Raw genomic sequence first — 14350 nt, forward strand, 5'->3', positions numbered from 1 at the left:
TAGATCTGTTAGTCAAAGCATCATTACTCTCAAGGTAGGGCCATCAGCATCCTCACCTTGAAAACAGCAACAGAGGGAGCGAACGCAGGGTGTGTGTGTGTCTGTGTAGTCAGAGAAGTGTAAACTTGAAAACTAATCCCAGTCTGAGCAGCAACAAAACCTCCCAGAAGACAGACAGACAAATAAGACTGTTTCAGTAGACGCAAAAAAGACAAAAGTTTTGTTTTGTTTTTCAGCCTCCAGGGTTCTTCCTGCAGGAGCTGGACCCAGCCTGAGAATGATTGTCTGCGACATCCTGTAAGGTTGTCATTCTAGGAAAGACCCAGGGAACGCCTGGACACAGAAATAAAAACATGCAGAAGTTCTCCCAGATACCTCTTCATTTACTATAGTCCCACACAGCTGCTCCAAACGATGCCTCTCTACAAACATAGTTTACACAAGTAGAATATACAAAACTGGACAAAAATGAGTAAAATGTAAATATATATATTTATATTTATTTATATTAATTTTACAGGGGAGAAAGTGGAACCTGGTTGTAGCCACAGAAGTCATTGCCCCACAGGTGGCCAGATGCCAGCTTTTGAGAAGCCCGACCACATCCAAGTCCAGTCTCGATAAGGCAGCAAATAGACTGATTCTCTCAGACTGAGCTGAGAGCTAATACCTGTACAGGAGAGGAGGGCTGCTAGAGTGGGCAGTATGGAGAGGGTGGATGAGAGGACAGGCAGGGAGGTCAGAGCACTAAGAGAGACTAACAGACATGGAACCTGCGGGGATCGAACCCCAGTCTCCTGCTCTCCAAGCCCATGTGTTTACCATTAGACCAAGGGGAGATATTAGTGGTCTGAGAGAGTCCAAGACGAGGCTACATCCTCACCGAAGCGGGGTGTCTGAACCACCTCCACTACACAGACTAGCGCAGACATCACAGGGCAGGGCCCCGTGGCTCCAGACAGCGGAGAGCAGAGCTGAGGAGGAATGTTGTGAACAGGTTCAAGCTGTAGGATGTGAGCAGTAAGCATGGTAGCTAGTAGCAGACAGGACAGGGTTCACCTGAAGAAGACAGCATAGTTGAGACTGAGATCAGTGGCAGGCAGAGAGAGAGAGCACTATGTGCTTCTGTCATCTCTTCTCCATGGGCAAATACTACTAAGTTCTTTACAAAGAACCTGAGAAATTCAAGGATTACTTAGGAGAAGTAGAATCAATCATTTTACATTCAAATACATTCGGGGGGATTCTTCTAAATTTCCAAATAGTAATCTGATTTTAACTTGGGTATTAGAATGGCCTCTTTCCTCTAAGTAAATCTGATATAAAGTGCAAAACTAGATTGTATTTCTTGCAAATTCCTGGAATAATTCAATTCTCTAATAAAAAACATCATGTAAAATACAGCAAACGTATTATTTTTTTTATAAAGGTAACGATAAGAAAATCCTCATCAACAAGAACATTATCAACAGTGAGGAGCATCGCTCTATGCAGAAAAGGCACCTCAAATTTGGTATAAAGTATTGAGATAAACACATGGAGAATCATCTTCATCTGTGAGACTCCACAGCTAGCTCTGACTCCCAAGTGCAAGCACTGTAGCTCTGACTCAGAAGTGCAAGCACTCTCAACAGCGCCAGCTGGGAGAGAATATAAGAAAGAAAAGAAAAGTGAAGGTGGTATTCACATGTGACTTAACATACTTGGTGGTTTAGTTATACTACACTAGATGCTACCTCCGTCATGTATCTGGTTAAAACCTAAATGGGTATGGATAAATGCTTGTCTTTAAGGTGCATAGCTAGCCGTTGCCAGATTATAACTTCCTGTAAACAACGAACATCCATTTGCATCTTTGTTAGGGAGTTATGGCAACAGGGAGGCATCTCTGATTGATTACATGTTGGGAACCTCCAATAACAGAGTTGGTACCCTGTATGTAGGTCACTGGTAAAGAAGTACATAACAGTTTGTTTACTGTATGTAGGTCACTGGTCAATCTGAGGACAGATTAGTGTCGGAGAGGGAAAAGTAGAAAGGATAAAACATGCAAAGCACTAAATACTCTAGAATAGTGACCAACAAGTATACAGTAGACTACTAGATAGTAGTGACCAATTAGAACAGACTACAGTACTAGTTAGTAGTGACTCATAGGTACAGACTACTAGTTACTAGTGACCTACAGGTACAGACTACTACCCTTCTCAACTACTAGTTCATAGTGATGAACCAGTTAGGTGTAGGGACAGGTTCATTGAAGAGTTGAACAAACGCTACATTTTGTTTTGTCCAATTGAAAGAGGCTTGCATATGATATGAATGAAACATCTTTGAAACTTTGGTCATTACTTCGGACAATGCAACAACTATATCAGGCGATCTCTAAAACCCACTTCATATATATATATATATATATACATATATATATATACACACATATATATACAAATATATGCTTTAGCAGATGGAGCGAGGCAATGCTTCTCACAAACCCAGGTTCCACTTCCCCAGGATCTGTTTAAACTTTTGACAACAGAGAAATTAAATAATATGGCCTTTTTTAAATTAACCCGTACAAAAGCCAGTCCACACTGCGTCTCTCAGTAAAATCACATTCAGCAGTCGCTAAAACCATTCTCTCGCATAAACAGCTATCTCACACCCCACAGGAAATGTGCAGGTATCTACAACAGAAGAAAAAGAAGAAGAAATCAAATCAGGACATTATTCTACCAGATATACAGTATTACTCACGTACATACACACGTTCAGACAGCCAGGTACACTGACACAAACAAAATACAAAATAAAATGGAAGTGAGTAGTTATTACCACAACCTTGGAGCACTACATTTGTTGATTCTGAACAAATACATATTCACATTGTCTGTTATATACATGTTAACATGTTGAACCAGTTAGGAATATTTACCTTGTACCTTTACTGTATGGACTGACTGTCTCTGCAGACAAGTGGCTCTTGCATAAAAGAATGTCTAAAATTGTTAAACGCGCACTGTGTAAATGGTGCTTTGTATTTGGCATATATCATATCCAAGAATGACAAAAACTGATAAAAATTGACAGTTGAAATTCAAACGTCTACATTTTGACGTAGTTTCCACTAAAACCAACTAGCTACTGTGTACAGGAATGCCTAGTCCACAGAGAGAAGGCTGGAGAATGTCCATGATAAGTGATCCTTCTAGAACACTCAGAGAGAGCGAGTGTGACATCCTGTCTGTTCTGTGTTGCTTGTGTTTCTATCTTGTCAGTGTGTTGGTTTATTTACATCTACCCAACAGTGGCTCAGCAGTCCTCAACTTTACTGGGTCAGTCAGCATCACTAACCCTCACAAAATAGAACAGAATTCAATATTCAATATTACCAAGAGACAGATAAAGCTCATTAGTAGCAGATCATGTACTGTATTTGATCAAAAGGTGCTTATCAATATCTTAGCACAAACATTTTCCAATTGGAATTGCTTACAGTTCTTTTATGCCAACTCTGAATTAATCATAACATCGTCAGTGAGTTGGTGTTGAGGATGGGACTGTGATTGTTCCCGTCCAGTGATCTCTAGAGAGGGGTGTGGCAGAGGACTACTGAGCTGACCCACAGTGTGTGTGAAGCGCACGAGCACAGGAGAGCATTCTGATTGGACAACCATAGAACAATGTAGGAGTTCTGCCTTATAACGGTGAGTGTTGTGTGGGTGAGGCTGACCAGATCAAACATGCTAGTATCTCCTGACCAACCAAGCCATCAGCCCTCGGCTGTACTGGGGTGAGGCTGAACACATGGTGACATAGCTGGTTAATCCACAGTGAGACATCTATGTTAGCTAAACACTCCTACTAGCCTTGTTTCAAAGCCTTCTGTTCTATAATGGTGACATACCAAAGTTACCCCAAATCCATAGAAGCCAAAATAATTAGACATATTTTAATTTACAATGTTATGAAATCACCTCTCCAAACAACGCTGTCTGCTTTTACTTCGTCTTATTTGATTGGCTGTTATTGCTTGTTGACAGGGTCTGTTTGACAGGCAGTCATAGCCTAGGAGATTTCTGAGTGAATGTGTCTGAGTGAGCATCAACAGAGGTCCGAGACAGGCCCTGTGCCAAACCAACCTCCGAGAGCCACTACCCCACCAGGCACCTGTGAAGATCTGAGTGGACTGGATAGGTGAAAGCAATATGTTGGACATTCCATCCAGCCAATCAGAGGGCACGTTTGAGATGTCCCCACATGGTTTACACCTATCAGCTCCCCTGAGCTGTCCACAAGTGTATGAGGGTCTGAGTGTATGAGGGTGTAAGTATAAGAGTGTATGAGGGTGCGTGTATAAGGGTGTGAGTGTATGAGGGTGTAAGTAAGAGTGTGAGTGTATGAGGGTGCATGAGAGTGTGAGTGTATGAGGGTGTAAGTATGGGGGTGTAAGAGAGTATGAGGGTGTATGAGAGTGTGAGTGTATGAGGGTGTAAGTATGAGGGTGTAAGAGAGTATGAGGGTGCATTAAAGTGTAAGTATGAGGGTGTAAAAGAGTATGAGGATGTATGAGAGTGTGAGTGTACGAGGGTGTAAGTATGAGAGTAAGTGTATGGGGTGTAAGCATGAGGGTGTAAGTATGAGAGTGTATGAGGTTGTGAGTGTATGAGGGTGTAATTATGAGGGTATAAGAGAGTGTGAGTATATGCGGGTGTAAGTATGGGGGTGTAAGAGTATGAGTGTGTATGAGAGTGTGAGTGTATGAGGGTGTATGAGAATGTGAGTGTATAAGGTTGAGTGTATGAGAGTGTCCGTAAGAGGGCGTAAAAGTGTGAGTGTATGGGGGTGTATAAGTGTGAGTGTATGAGGGTGTGAGTGTGAGTTTAGGGCCTTTAAGTTTGGTTTGGGAGGGGCCACAGTGTCTGACTGGGCAACAGTAGTCACACAAGCAGTCAATAGGAGCTGAGAGGTGTGGCCAGTGGAGTGACCTCATCATGGTCGCCATCATCACCACAGGCAGTGCAGTGGAGAGAGGAAGGACACGATGCTGAAAACCTCCATGAGACGTCAGCCAATCACACATAATGTTAGGAAATCTATGATTAAAGCCTATTGAATTAATTTCATAACACACTAACGATCTGTTCCAGGTGAATTTGAAGGGGATTTACGCATTCAATGGGATGCCATAGAGCAAGAGCTATCCATTTCAAAAATCAATCACTTGAATTCTAACCCAGATTTTTAGTTTTTCACATTTAGAGAAGACAAAGCTAGTTTCCCCATCACAACATTACATTTTAGCAGTGTTACATTTCCATGATGCAAAATATCACCTTAAAAAAATAAGAACTGACATTAGACTCTCAAATCTTTAAAAAAGGAAAACAAAAAACCTGCATTGAGTCACAATGTTTGAGTTCTAAATGACAGTTTTGCTGTTTAGAGTTCATTTACACTTTATCTCAAAGGAAAGTAGAATGAGTGAAGTCATCCCAGTCTTTGTCCGTCTGCTGTACAATACTTCCACCTGCGCGCTGCTCGCAGTAAAACAACACTGAGGTCAGAGACAGAGAGAGAGAGACGGAGAGAGAGCGAGAGAGAGAGAGAGAGACGGAGAGAGAGAGAGAGAGAGGGACGGGGGGGAGCCTGAGTAGGCTCATATTCACAGCTGCTGAGAGGAGTATGTGTAAGACAGACAGACAGACAGACAGACAGACAGACAGACAGACAGACAGACAGGTTTAACAGTCTGATGTGGTTGAGTTGAGTTGGAGCACAGACGTGCCCGAGCAAAGACACGCTGGGCCAAACTTGAGCAGCATCCTGTCTCCCATCCTGGCCAATCACCATCCACTAACACAAGTCCTGACCATAACGATGGCGAGAGCAGAGATAAACAACAACAAATAAACAAAAAGAGAGTAGAAGAAGATGAGTTGGGAACTCGACCTCCCAGCAGGCACTGCAGCAGAGAGCCAGTCAGTCACAGATCCAGCTGAAACTGAGCCTTCCCATTGCAGAGGTCACAAACCTAACATTCCCACAACGTTGTCTTGACAACAACAACGCAGCCGCAGACTCCTCCCATCCTAAAGCTGAGCTCAGCTGCAGACTGCTCACACTCCCACGGCCTGACGGAACTGGCCAATCAGGAACAGGCAGGTCGGTCCTGATTGGACAATGGCAACCACTTGGCAAATGTGGAACATGATAATTCCTCTATCCAGGAAGCAGACTTCTGTGTTCTAAAGTAGGTAACCAGGAATGAGTAGCCAAGGCTGCCTATCAGGCTGAGGCAGACACTGCTCCAACCTACCCCGCCCTCCCCTCGCAGGCTGCTGCCCTGCAGACCAGGCCGGGGGTGAAACCCAAGGTGAGAGAGAGACAGAGGTGGAGGTGTGCTGTGGTCCACCAGTTGAAGGGGGAGGTCACTCTGTCAGGAGCTGTTGGAGGAGACTCTTCTGCTGGGACTGGCTGCTCTGGGGCACCTGGGGGGCCTTCTGGGGGGCCAGCGACCCCTGCTGGTTCAGGTAGGAGTCGCTGCCCACCAGGTTGACCGTACACTGGACATCTGCAAACACCTGCACCTGCTGGACCTGGAGGGGGGAGGAGAGGAGGAGGTTAGCAGAGAGAGAGAGAGAGAGAGAGAGAGAGAGAGAGAGAGAGAGAGAGAGAGAGAGAGAGTTACAGTAGGAGAGAGAGAGGAGATTAGGAGAGAGGAGGTTAGGGGGAGAGAGAAAGAGGTGAGGAGAGAGGAGGTTAGGAGAGAGAGAGAAGGAGGTTAGGAGAAAGGGAGGAGGTTAGGAGAGAGAGAGGTTAGGATAGAGGGAGAAGGTTAGGAGAACGAGGTTAGGAGAGAGGTTAGGAGAGAGAGGAGGTTAGGAGAGAGGAGGTTAGGAAAGAGAGATAGGAGGTTAGGAGAGAGAGAGGAGGTTAAGAGAGAGAGAGGAGGTTAGGAGATAGAGAGGAGGTTAGGAGAGAGGAGGTTAGGGCGAAGAGACGGAGGTAAGGAGGTGGTTAGGAGAGAGAGAGGAGGTTAGCAGAGAGAGAAGGGGGTTAGGAGAAAGGTTAGGAGAGAGGAGGTTAGGAGAGAGAGGAGGTTAGGAGAGAGGTGGTTAGGAGAGAGGAGGTTAGGAGGAGAGAGACGGAGGTTAGGAGAGAGAGAGGAGGTTTGGAGAGAAAAAGAGAGGAGGACAGGGAAATAAGCACTAATCTGGAAAACCCTAACCTCTTTTTGAATGGTTTTAGATCTGAAACCGGAATTAGGGTTACTTGTTCCGATTTCACCCTGAATCCAGAAGCTAATTCCGAAAACAGACACTTGACTAGATAAGACACCGGATCCCAATTCGGAATCCGGATTACCAATTCAGAATTCAATATTAATCCTGCCACAAGGGGGCACTGTCGGGTCACATTTTTTAGATCTGAATTTGGATTTCCCAAAACAGAAACGGCACTATCACAGCTAAAATCCCTCTCTATCACCAATAGATCCCTATGTGGATCCTCAATCCGGAAAGAGCACTATTATCACTTAAATCACTCTAATTGTGTTTACTTGTCTCCTCTGGTCTGTGGACACCTCTGGAATGGTCTAACTACATGTCTGGCCTCTGGAAACGTCTGTTCTGGTCTCTGGACACGCCTGATCTGTTGACACGTGTGTTCTGGTCTGTGGACACGTCCGGTCTGGTCTGCAGACACAGGCTCGCCCAGGACTCGTGGCTTTATGTAGATCTGGACTCCCAAAGAATAGGCTTTAAATTGGGATCCGGAACCGTATCTAATACACGTGGCTTTAGGTCTAGCGCATCTAGTGGTCAGACTTGATAATATCCTTACTTGGCGTGGGAACATGTTAGACACTTTGGCTGCGTTCCGAATCGCATACTTCTACTTCTTACTACCAGTACCTACTACAGCTGCCCTTAGAAAGTACGTACTTTGCAAGCAGTTGGCATCCAATTGGGACATACTACCTTGTCATAACATTGCGTCTTGAAATTTGCCCACATCCGTCGCTGTCCATAACGCGACATTCGTCTACAGCTGTCACGACTCGCACATGTGACGCACATTTCCGCTGCGCACAGGATTGTGGGTCAGAATAGCCAGAAAAGCCTGCTGGCTTGCATACTGCAAAATACGACCGGATGTAGTAGGACATCCTGGTATTTCTGCCATACTGTATGTGGCATACTATGTATTGGGACATACTACAGTACGTTCCTGTTTTGGCATACTATATAGTAGGGTAGTGTGCGATTGGGAATGCAGCCTTTCTTTCAAGTTGGTTGGATTCAGGGCCTCCTAAAACCTTTAGATACCAAGGTCGAAGGCTTTACTTGGTACACTTATTGACATAACCATTTGGCACAAAAGGCTATAACTTACGGAACGGAAGGTGCTAGAGAATTAGGGAAGACAGACGATGGTTGTGAGAGAATGCTCGTTTTTGACAACCTGGACCTTATTTACGACATATTATAAGACGTTTGACTCACCGAGATCACTTTGGTGTAGTTCGGAGGCATGTAGAAGGAATGTAAAATCCAATCGTTGCTCCAGCACGCTGTGCGCATGCGTGCTGGAGCAAGTAAGGAAGCTATTTCGTGTCTAAAGACGTTTCTAAAGATCATATTACAGAGGCATGTGAAATACCACAACAGGCCTATGCTCTCTATGTAAGCACAACTAGCGATTCATCAAGACAGATTGATGAAAACCGTTTTGCGGCAGAAAATAGATTTTTAGAAACTGCATTCTCAGTGCCCCCACCACCGCCATTACATGGATATACTGGCTCGCGCTGGATTTTAAATTTCTTCTACATGCCTCCGAACTACACCAAAGTGATCTCGGTGAGTCAAACGTCTTATAATATGTCGTAAATAAGGTCCAGGTTGTCAAAAACGAGCATTGTCCTTTAAATGAAGACAGAGATTGGATACTTTGCACCCTGTTAATACCCTTCGTTTAGATCATGTGTGGAATTTCATCGCTATTTGGCCCTACGGCGGACGTTCGAAAATGTGTGATCTTTGGTGATCTCTGGCCCATAAAAGGTCAAGGGAAGATCCGAGAGGTACCATTTTCGGATATGTCGCTCGGGCTGTCGTTCCGAACAGAACAACATTTTCCGCGACCTCCTGCGAAAAATGCTAAACCGACCCTGCAGGGCCGGACAGTCTCGCCGGCGTAGCGTCTCTATGCCTTTTCGAGAGCTGATTCCAGTCAGAAAATTTGCACTTGGGAGTACGTGCTCCAAAATTTCCAGCATTGTTCAGTCACACATCGGGAGCGTTCCCACCGAACGGTGGTCCCTTCCGGACATTCCCGTTGGGATTTATAAGCGGTTTACTTGTTTTTGGGAAATCCTGAACATTTTCTAAGTCCAAAATGAATGGGAACCGCATCTAATAATGGTCTTAAGTGAAATTCTGAAAATTTCCCAAAGTCCCAAATGAATGGGTTTAGATACCAAGACGGAAGCGTTAGATGTGAATTCAGACCAGAAATCCTAACCCCCCCTACCTTTTTTGCGCAATGTCCGAGGATGTCCATCTTTTGCCAAGTGGCCTTTTTCGACATCCCAAACATGGTCCACCACCTTACATCCCTCTAAAACATTGTTGTTTTGAAGGAGAGCATCTAGAGCCCTGTCCGCAGGGTGTTAGTCCATATTGCGCGGATGTCACACACAATTTGGTGGCTCTACGACACTTATTTTGAAGGAAAGCATTTAGAGCATTTTTGGGTGTGCAGGATCATCGCCCATATTGCAGTGATGACACACCAAATTTGGTGGCTCTATGGGTCTTAAAATCTAAATAGTTAAATTGTCCAAATTCAGATCTACCCGAAGATAAGCACGCCTATCCAAGCATAAATGGACCTAGGGAGGGTTAGGGTGTGTTAGGGGAAAATTCCAACTTAATAGCTAACGCCACTGAGTAAAATGTGACCAAGTGGGGGTACTACAAGCAACTTTAAAAAATTCATAACCTTATGTAGAAACATGATTTTTATCTATTGTAGTTTGTGAGTTAGGGAGGAATTCCTGATTAACGTCAATTTCCATATTTGTGTCTAGTTAGCATTAGATCTGAATTTGTCACTTTTAGACACGAAAATGAATGCTAATTCCCTAACAACCATATTTAGGGTAAGAAGAGAGAGAGAGGAGGTTAGGAGAGAGAGATAGAGAGAAAGAGAGAGGTTGGAGGTTAGGAGAGAGAAAGAGGAGGTTAGGAGGGAGAAGAGATATACAGACGAGACCAGGCTGGTCATGGACTGACGATGACCTCTGCAGCAGTGACCTCACCTGCTGATCGCTGCACATGGAGCTGATGTTACTGAGGTTACTGTTGCCCATGCCAACGGGCGGTCCCATGGGAGCTAGCGAGCCGACCCCACCAGAGCCACCACCCATGGACACAGTGATGCTCATGTTGTTGTACACCCCCTGCTGGCCAAAGCCCTGCGGCGCACCCTGCCCGGACGGGCTGAACAAGCTAGGGCAGAGACCACACAAACATCCATTACACTGCACTGTATAATACATCCTTCTCAAATATGTGTGTGTGTGCGAGTGTGTGCGCGAGTGTTTGTGCGTGTGCGAGCGTGTGTATGTGTGTGCGTGCGTGTCTCACCTGTTGCCCATGCCAGCCTGCTGCTGCCAGCTCTTCATGTCAGGTGACTGGTACCCGGGAGGGGGCGGGGCCTGCTGCAGCAGAGGACTTTGGGAGTTGGAGTTCTGAGGGGAGAGTAGGGGGCTGGTAGGGCTGAGCTCCGGTGGGAAGGAGGGGTCTGTCTGCTGCACCACGCCTTCAGAACCACCACAGAGAGACAGAGAGAGGAGTCAACCAGGCCTTCAGCACCGACACCAGAGAGACAGGAGTTAGCCATGTCTGACCAGACCACAGAGAGACAGGAGTTAGCCATGTCTGACCAGACCACAGAGAGACAGCTCTAATCTTAGTTCCAGGATTAGATGAGGTTATGAAGTGAAGTTAGGGTTCCTGATGGGAGAGAGGAGGTGTCAGACTCACCTGCTCCTCCAAACTGCTGGAAGAGTCCCTGCTGGGCCGAGGAGCTCACCTGCCCCCCAAATTGCCCCTGCATGCCCCCCATTATCCCCTGCCCCCCCAAGGTCCCCCGGCCAGACAGCTTGGGGTCCAAGCCCCCCCCCATGGAGGTGTAGTGGCTGGGTGAGGTGGGGGGGTTTCCGGGCATGGGGCTGTAGCCTGGGGGGTAGACAAACTGTTGCTGCTGCTGCGTCTGGACCTGGGGGGGTCCCTTCTGGCCCCGCGGCCCCCCCACGCCCGGCCCCGGGACCCCCATGCCCTGCCTCATCATCATGACCTTCTGCTGCAGGAGCTGCCTCTGCCGGTGCTGGAAACTGTACAACTCCCGCTGGCGCTGGGCCAACATCTGGGCGTTGAGGGGCGGCTGGGGGAGAGAAGGTAGGAGGTAGGGAGTGAGAGAGGAGATAGGATAGGAGGAAGGGAGTGAGAAAGGAGATAGGGTAGGAGAAAGGGAGTGAGAGAGGAGATAGGGTAGGTGGAAGGGAGTGAGAGAGGAGATAGGGTAGGAGAAAGGGAGTGAAAGAGGAGATAGGGTAGGAGGAAGGGAGTGAGAGAGGAGATAGGGTAGGAGGAAGGGAGTGAGAGAGGAGATAGGGTAGGAGGAAGGGAGTGAGAGAGGATATAGGGTAGGAGAAAGGGAGTGAGAAAGCAGAGAGGGTAGGAGGTAGGGAGTGAGAGAGAAAAGAAGGTAGGAGGTATGGAGTAAGAAAGGAGAGAAGGTAGGAAGTGACAGAGGACAGAAGGTAGGAGGTAGGGAGTAAGAAAGGAGAGAGGGTAGGAGGTAGGGAGTGACAGAGGACAGAATGTAGGAGGTAGGGAGTGAGGAAGGAGAGAAGGTAGGAGGTAACGAGTGAGGAAGGAGAGAAGGCAGGAGGTAGGGACAACAGGGCAATTAACTTTCCCAGATTCATACTAAAACCAAACTGACAGAGAAAGAGAACGAGATATAGTAGAACAGAGATAGAAAACCATGACAGAAACCAGAAAAACAGAGGTAAACACAGTGTGTGTGTGTGTGTGTGTGTGTGTGTGTGTGTGTGTGTGACTCACCTGAGAGGGCATCTGAGGTTGCTGCCCTGCTTGATGCATCCCCATGGCAACGTGAGCTCCCCCTGGAAACTGGCCCATGGTTGCTAGCCTGGTCTGGAGCTGGGAGAGAGGGAGGGGGGAGAGAGAGAGAGAGAAGAAGGGAGAGAGAGGAAGGGAGAGAGGGAGGGAGAGAGGGAGAAAGAGAGAGAGAGGGAGGGAGAGAGAGAGAGGGTGAAACAGTGCAAGTGTTAAGAGTGCAGACATGTTTCACATGGGCTCCTAAAAAATGATCAATTTTCTTATTTTAAAATTAGATAAACTAAGGTAAATTGCCTAGGAACAGAACATTAAGGACAAGAACAAACAAAAACAAACAGAGACGACTATAGACACTTTGGAAGAGTAAAAGAAAACAATAAATCTCAAAGAAAAACTGACATTTCTCAACAACGACTGCACATACAGAGGACAGCTAGCTGTCAAACAAGAGTGGCCAAGCAAGATATCGGGACTAAAACCCAAAATTATAATAGTAGAATAATTTGTCACTTTTGATTGCTTATTTCATTTTGTGGATTATCAAGACAGTCTGTCACTCTCTAGTTTGCTACTGTTTAGTTTAGTTTATTCGACATCAGTTTAAAATACATGTCATGCATTAAAACAAATATCAAGGATAGCACAAAAAAGTCGTGGACTTATTTCCGTTGGGGTCCTTGGTCTCAACATAAAACACTTAAGACACAAACACATAAAGCTACATAACACATCATGTACACATACTAACAAGCCCTCCCTCCCCTACCTGTCTATTCTTGGACTTTGGCTAGTAGCCATTTCCTAACATTCACCATAAAACTGTGTGGGTTCGTGCTCTGTTTGATGGTCAAAGGCAGTTCATTCCACTCCTGTGCTCCTGTGTAGGCAAATGAGCATTGCCCCATTTCTACACCTCAGGGGGAGCAGATTGGCTAAGCTGGACCTAGTCCTGTGGTTGTGTGATTCTCCAGCTCTGGAGAAATAGCTGCTTAAGTATGCTGGGGCCCTGTTGTTAATGACCTTGTGTACCATGTTGAGCCCCAGCTGAGTCACTCTAGCCTCAACTGATAGCCAGTTGAGCTCTTGGAAGTACCTCCTTCCAACATGGTCACGAGGGCCTAGCCCCATCACAACCCTAACTAGCTTGTTTTGAGACACCTGCAGTTTTCTTTTTAATGTTGACAAAAGATGTTTCTTTTTAAGTTGACAGACCTGCTGACCATGCTACACTGGCGTAATCTAGATGACACTGCACTAAGCATGTAACGGTAACCGCGGTATTACGGTAACCGCATATTTTTTGGTCACGCGGTAACCTTGGGACTGGCTCGGTAAAACCGTAGGCTAAACTCACTGTTCTGGACTGGTCAGTCATATCAAGCTTAACTATTGGCATCGGTGTGCTTATCGGTGTCATATTTATTCAGTTTGAGTAATTTACGATCGAGCTAGCTAACCACCTTTAGCTCAATTGGCTCAGTTGCTGGTTAGCGATGAGAGGCGGAGTCCCGCCCAACTGATAACCCTCCGTTGCAGGTTGGGGGGATGCAACGGTCGGCTGGGATCCTGCCTCTCATAGCTAACCAGCAACTGGTCACGTAGTGCGCATGTTCAATCCACACTAGTCACGTAGCTTTCTGTTGCCCTGGAGGTCCACCCGTCTGTGAGCGCAACAGAGGATGCCTGGGATAATTCACTGACAAATTTGGCCTTTTCCTGCTCATAAAGATTTGGCACGATCTTCTCAGCAAAGTAGGTGCGCGACGGGATCTCGTAACGTGGCTCAAGCACATCCAGCATATGTTTAAACCCCTCGTTTTGCACAACGGAATATGGCCTCATGTCTGCAGCTATAAACACCCCAATAATACCTTTTGTAATAGCTTTAGCCCGGTCGGATTCTTTAGCTAAGGGCTGCTTAAATGCCGTGGTGATGAGCGGTTGTTGAGCAGGAGGTTTTTCAAGCTCTTAAGCTCCTCCGCTAGCCATGTCTACCGCTGGCAGCGTCTGACTAGTGTGGATTGAACATGCGCCCTACGTGACCACGTCGCCTACATCCTTTTTTGTTTTATTATTTTTTATAAACTTATCCGCGGACCACGTGCGAACCGTAGAGATTTTCTGTAACTAGATGCCACAACCATCTAGCCTAGATCTGCACCCCCCCCCCTCTTGTCCTCCCATCGTTT

The 14350-nt window shown here is 46.2% G+C and overlaps 1 protein-coding gene across 1 annotated transcript in view; it reads right to left on the minus strand.

The window, feature by feature from the left end:
* Window positions 1–6: 6 nt before the first annotated feature.
* Window positions 7–14350, minus strand: part of ncoa1 (nuclear receptor coactivator 1) — a 76117-nt gene continuing 61773 nt past the window's right edge. The window contains exons 17-21 of the mRNA XM_084447347.1: window positions 12144–12242; window positions 11058–11457; window positions 10659–10833; window positions 10331–10520; window positions 7–6599 (exon numbers count right to left, since the gene is read on the minus strand). Coding sequence (XP_084303473.1) covers window positions 6432–6599; window positions 10331–10520; window positions 10659–10833; window positions 11058–11457; window positions 12144–12242 — 1032 coding nt within the window. The 3' untranslated portion in view covers window positions 7–6431. The remainder of the gene's footprint in view (window positions 6600–10330; window positions 10521–10658; window positions 10834–11057; window positions 11458–12143; window positions 12243–14350) is intronic.

This window comes from Borostomias antarcticus, assembly GCF_949987555.1.
Source record: "Borostomias antarcticus genome assembly, chromosome: 12".
In the NCBI taxonomy this organism is placed as follows: Eukaryota; Metazoa; Chordata; class Actinopteri; order Stomiiformes; family Stomiidae; genus Borostomias; species Borostomias antarcticus.